We start from the raw sequence: 6,000 nt of genomic DNA, 5'->3' as shown, positions 1-6,000 counted from the left end.
CTGCCCCGGCTGTGGCTGTTGCTACCACTGCTGACGAAGTGGATGGGCCATCCAGATCATCTGGGTCGAACTCATCATGGGAGTTGTCTCCCTCCACGGACTCCATCTTCACGTCTCGTGCTCCATGTTCGTGGAGCACTTGCACTTGTGGCCCGGGCGCTCTCATACCCTGTTCGGCCAGGAAACGACATCGCAGCTTCGAAGTGTCGCTGCAGGGTGCCCGAGGAAGTGTCAGAAGAGCCTGTGGCCGTCTGATCCACTGGCGAGACCGGATCCGTGAGGCGATTACCTTGAGCTCGATCTGACGATAATCCCACTGGCTTCTTGTCGGATCTGGCTCGATCGTGGCTGGATTGTGTCAGATCACGCGTGGGGCCTACTGGATCCCGAGCCTTCGCGCTCACAGGGACTTCCTGTCCTCGGCTCCTCGCCCGCGCTTCCAGCATGGATGCCCCGGAGGGTCCTAAAATCATGCGTCGGGGCTCGGACGACGTGTCGGAGCCATCTTCCGCCGCGGATTCGTAGTTAGAGGACGCAGCTTGGCTGATCCTCGGTGACGACACTGGATCCATAGTGCGCGACCTTTCTCCGGTGATGGACTTAACTCTGGCAAAGAGGTCCCGCGTCGCGGATACTATGAGATCCAGGTCTAGCTCGAAGATATCCTCTGCGTCGAACACACCAGCTACGATGCCTGACTCCGTAAGCAAACGTAATAGATCTTTGACTGCCACCAACTTGTTCGCCGTTTTCGTTGGTGCTCTTACTGGTTCCCTTGGATCGTCGATCTGTCGTGGATTCAGGATCTGCATGACAGGATCTTGATGCAGGAAGTCGCGTAAAGCTTGGTGGCGATACACAAACTCGAGATCCTTGTCTGACCAGCTTGACCTGGATCCAGCTTGGTCTTCTTCCGACTCTGGAACTTGCATCTTCTTCCGCGTAGTCTTACTCGTTTTCGTCTTCTTTCTCGTTTCTTCGACTAGCGGGGTTGGGTTTAGGTACAGTGTTGGCTTAACCGGTGAATCTGCAAATGCATACCGTTTCGCCTTCACTTTTCCTTGTTTTGTTAGCGGATCTTGACTTGCGTCAAGATCCGCAGGGGTCCCCGAGGGGACCTGGGGGAGGATAGAGAGGTTTTTCTTCTAGATCCGGATCCGGATCACCTCTCTTCCGTCGACAGAGTTCCTCCCAAAACTCCATCGATCCGCGGATCTTGTTTCATTCAGCAGCGTCTTCGTCGATCCGACTTCCGACGACGCCTCTTCCCCTGGCTCAATCTTCACTTGAGCATCTTCTTGGGACTCACGGTGAAATCCCGAGTCACCAAAAGATCCGGGCACGCGCACCATTGTGGTGTAGCGGGATCAGCAAAATCTGCGAGATTGCCAGATCCAACTTACCAACTGCGCCCAGACACCGACTAACGGAGGGGGTCCCCCGATGATCCGTGTTCTGCTGAACTTTCCTCACCTTGTGTACCCGTCGGTAGGGCGGGATCTTGCTCTCTCGGTAACTTCCGAAGAGTTCAAGTGGTGAAGCTTGAGTGTCTTGGCGAGACGTGGAAATGGGGTGGAGCAGCAGTGGAAAATCTTCACTCTGCGTCCGTGGATTGTTCCGAATCCTAAGCGAATATTCGAGCTTATGGATCCGGGGCCTAGATCGTGGATCTGGCCGTAGGGTTGCCTTACGGGTGTGTTCCCTTGCCTTTGTAGTTCCTTTGCGTCGTACTTGCCGCCTCCTGTGACGGGATCTTGAAAGTTGGGAGCCTCTAGGGTGTAACCGACCAAGTAGTAAATTCGGCTAGCCTGTCGGATCTGCACAAGTAAAGGAAAAGCTCACTAGGTTGTAGGATCTGGCCAATGTATTATCTAGTTATCACTACCAACACTAGATTCGCAATTCCCAACCTTCTCCGAGCTCGTACGGCCAATGTAGCTCCGGTTCTTGAGGGCAGGAAGGCACTTGCGTGATACTGTGCAAATTGAGGTCTGTATTGATATTTAAGCCTATACCTGCCTGGATTTCTACCTTCTATGTCTTTCATCTGCTAAATCCCTTACCGGGCTCGGCTGCATGTCCCTTCTTTCCTTGACCCATCATCCCAGCTGTGTTATCTGCAGATCCACCGGATATATGACGTAATCATCATGGTCACCCTGTTATGGGTACACTCATCCGGATCTAGGTCGCTTGGATCCACCTCGCTGTAATTGTACACTCGCCGTGGATCCGAGCTCTCCAATTATCCAACATCATCTTGCAACCTTCTGTGATCTCCCTGGTCCCACGAAAGCTCGAGATTCACTGCATCCATCATCCCTATACCCTGGATCCAGGTCCCTCAAGGCGGGATCCTTCCTCCATGGATCTGAACTCGGAGGTATGGGATCCGGGGTACCTCGCGGTGGATCTTGACTCCTCGTTAGCCGTGGCTATTAGATCCACCTTCGGATGACACCTACCACCATTCCTTCATAGGATCCCCACTCGATCCACTGGTACATAGTGTATCCCATATCCACCTAAGTGAATCCAGGTAAGGGTGGATCCGAGATAAGTCTTGGTGGATCTTGTCTTCCCGTACATCGCTCATACTAGATCCATCGTCATTCCATACGGGGTGCCGCTCGTCATGGCTAATCCACCACAGGCAACTTGCATCCGTGCCACCAACCCAAATCCTCTCTAATCACTTGAAATTGTCACTGATTCGGGATAGTGACCCCGCGTCAGGCCCATTCTCTTATTTCTGAGAAAGCACTTCACCACACTCGTCGTATTGGAACTAAACCGACTAAACTATCGCTTGTAGTTCGAGTCAACCATGTTGATACTGACGGAATCGACTCAAGTATGAACTGCAGTATTGCCTCTCGACAGGTTTTATCGAAAAGTACTGGGACAGAGTACATCATGCTTAAATTCCTTTGGCTTTGCAACAGCCAACTAAACCGCATGATTCTGGAATTGGAGTAGTATTTGGTATTATTGATCGCATTTGGGATGGATATAACTATCTTTACAGAGTTCAGTGGCGGGATGCGTCTAATGGTTTTCGATGGCCGGACTCGTGGGAGCCTGGGCAGTCGTTGCGTGCCGATGGATTTGATGATGCTTGTGATATTGTGGATACTTGGAAACAGTCTCGTACACCTTGCTTTTTTAAATATTGTAAAACAAATGGACAAGCTAGTCGAATTGGAGCCTCTCCTCGTAAGGATTGTGCTTTCTATGGCATCCGAGTCGCCTCTAACTTAATCGGAAGTGCTGATTGGTGTACCGATACTACGGTTGCGTCTTTCCGCGAGCATTGTGAGGGGCGAGGTCGTCCACTTTCTGAGAAGGGGATCTAAAATGGGGAGCTTCGGTACTTTATCAAGTTTGCAAATGAGAAGTGTTTGATACCCGAGCAGAGACTCAGTTTGCCCATTCTCGATAAGAGTATAATGTCTGGGGTGAATGGCCACGTCGCTGGGTCACAACTAGTAGCCCTAACGCTGGAAAATGGTGTTTATATCTGTGCTGCCTTCGATTCCAAACGTGTCACGCATTGCTTTGTTATTCAAGTAGTTGAAACCTTGAAGCGTGTGCACGATTATAAGCATGATGGCGTTACGATTTCAACATTTGATACTACATGGATTTTTGGCGTTAAGCATTGTACCCGACGTTCCCCACAGCGATCCTCATTTTATGTTGCAACAACAAGAGTGACATCTCTCCGCCAGCTCTATATGATGGAACCGTTATCACTCGAGAAGTTAAAATATTATACTCCCAATTCTGCTGCAATGGCGGAAACGCAACGCCTGGAAAGCCTTGAGGCAGCGCAAGATAATTATCCTAGCATATAACTGAATTTTTTTATGACTCTACTAAGCCGCCATTTCAGACGTTTCGTAGTCAGTTTGGGATTTCGATGAAATGAATATCAACCGGCGGCTGGCTGTTCTTACTTCGTTTCATTTGCGTGCTTACCTCTATCGACTTGCTATTAGCATCGTTATAACCTTTGGTGTGCACGTGATAACAATAAACGTCACTTACCGGCATAGCTCAGTTTGCAGACCACTAGCAAGTGGAGCGATGCAAATGCTTGTCCTCATTGCCTTCCAAACGTTGGTCTCTTAGTCCTGCAGGCGGTCAATATCCTCGTTGTGGCAGACACCAACCAAGATTTCGTTCCAGAAGCAGATGTCACGAACGTCACGAAGGCAAAGCTTCGAACCAACCACAAACTTGGAATCGGTCACATCAGCGCCCCACACCGTCACTCAAGCTTTGCTGGTCAGCATGCATCAAACCTTGAAGTCCTTTGCTAGATTGCACAAACTCATCTCTGCTGCAGTCATCGAACACCGTTAGGTGCACTCCTCGTGCAAATGGTGCTTTGCCATAAAGGCGCATGATGGCTCAACCTGGGTCCTCAATCGGATTGGTCGCAATAACGCGTAGCTCGTCAGCTGTCGTGCACTTGCGAGCGTGATCCTCTTAGACTTGAAGCTGTTGAATACGCCGAAGCATCCCATCGAACACCGTTAGGTGCACTCCTCGTGCAAATGGTGCTTTGCCATAAAGGCGCATGATGGCTCAACCTGGGTCCTCAATCGGATTGGTCGCAATAATGCGCAGCTCGTCAACTGTCGTGCACTTGCGAGCGTGATCCTTTTGGACTTGAAGCTGTTGACTACGCCGAAGCATCCCTTCCACTTCTTTCTTGTTAGTTTCGTGGGAGCTTGGGGGAAGGGAAGAAAACGAAACTAGAATAGTGACAGATGAGTGCCTGGGAGCAAGTATGGACCAACACTCTTTTAATGTGTATTGAGGTGTATTGAGGCACACGCGACATAGCATTTCGTCTTGTAATGATTGCAGTATATTGTGATATAATATTATGTTTCCGTGTGCTATCATTTAAAAATTTGACCTCCAGTCAGATTGCCATAACAACTCTGGATTAATATCCTGAGAACATAGCGGTATTAGTTTCATAAAAAACAAGTAAAAAGATAAAATTAGACTAAAAAGTGTAATCTAATATTAAAAATAATAATCACATATTCCCACACCTTCAACTGATACCGGTATGCAGAGCGAGGTATTCTTGTCCAAGTGCTTCGCTTGGGCTGATCGCGATGACAAAGGTGAAAGACCGTACGCCGCAGTCGCAGTTGTGGTTTGGTTTGGTTGCATATTTACTACTTCTAGTTCTCTATTTGTCAATATCTAGGATTCTTGGCGGAGCACGATCTCAAGTGTGGCGTGGCAGCAGCGCTTGGCGTCCGGCCGTCTAAAGTGGGAAACAATTTGGTGCAAGTATCGAGCGTAAAGAACTAAATGCAAAATATGAAGCTGCTGCTGACGCAAATGTTCCGAGGATGCGAGGCTCCGAGTCACGAGCTCCGCGTCACGCAGAGCGAGTTTGTGTCGGTGATGAAGACGAGAGTGGCCAGAACGGACTTGCTGGAGGACGTCAGGAGACTCTTTAAGGCGCTCGACTTGAGAGCCGAAGGATTCATCTCGCTACGCAGCTTCCAGCAGGTCGGCTTACAATTATTTTCTTTAGTAAAAAGCGATCTGCTCACTGTGTTTTCTGCTAGGCGTGCGAGATTGCGCTGCCTCTCACGAACCACGAAACGATGCTACGTGCTTTCCATGAAGCGGATCGTGACGGCGACGGACGGGTGCGTCGCTTTCCGGTGGCTTATGTCTATTAAACAAAGGCACGCTAAGCTAAATGGTGTTATCAGGTGACTTATCAAGACTTTGAGCGAATGTGTCTCCTCGCAATTCAGATCGACGCCATTAACAACAAATAGAAAAGAAACGGATTCTGAATTAACACTAAGCGCGACGGCTGCAGCAACAGCGTGTCGTGCCAGTAGCGTAAGCTGTTGGTCACCTACTACGGTAGGATTACACATTTAGGAGCCAGGTAACAAAATACGATGACCCCTTCAGTCTTGTCTCTGCTCTGAGAACGAAATCTTTGTGAAA

At 49.4% G+C, this 6,000-nt stretch overlaps 1 protein-coding gene across 1 annotated transcript; it reads left to right on the top strand.

Moving 5' to 3' along the window:
- Positions 1-5,090: 5,090 nt before the first annotated feature.
- Positions 5,091-5,845, top strand: PITG_07105 (uncharacterized protein; the record flags this gene model as incomplete). The annotated part of the gene is made up of 5 exons (XM_002905023.1): positions 5,091-5,147; positions 5,234-5,298; positions 5,356-5,544; positions 5,604-5,687; positions 5,754-5,845. 3 exons carry the CDS (start codon positions 5,371-5,373, stop codon positions 5,820-5,822), a joined length of 327 nt encoding a protein of 108 aa, XP_002905069.1.
- Between the last annotated feature and the right edge of the window lie 155 nt (positions 5,846-6,000).

Source organism: Phytophthora infestans, genomic scaffold (assembly GCF_000142945.1).
Source record: "Phytophthora infestans T30-4 supercont1.10 genomic scaffold, whole genome shotgun sequence".
Lineage (NCBI taxonomy): Eukaryota > Oomycota > Peronosporomycetes > Peronosporales > Peronosporaceae > Phytophthora > Phytophthora infestans.
This window is presented reverse-complemented; position numbering and strand designations above follow the sequence as displayed.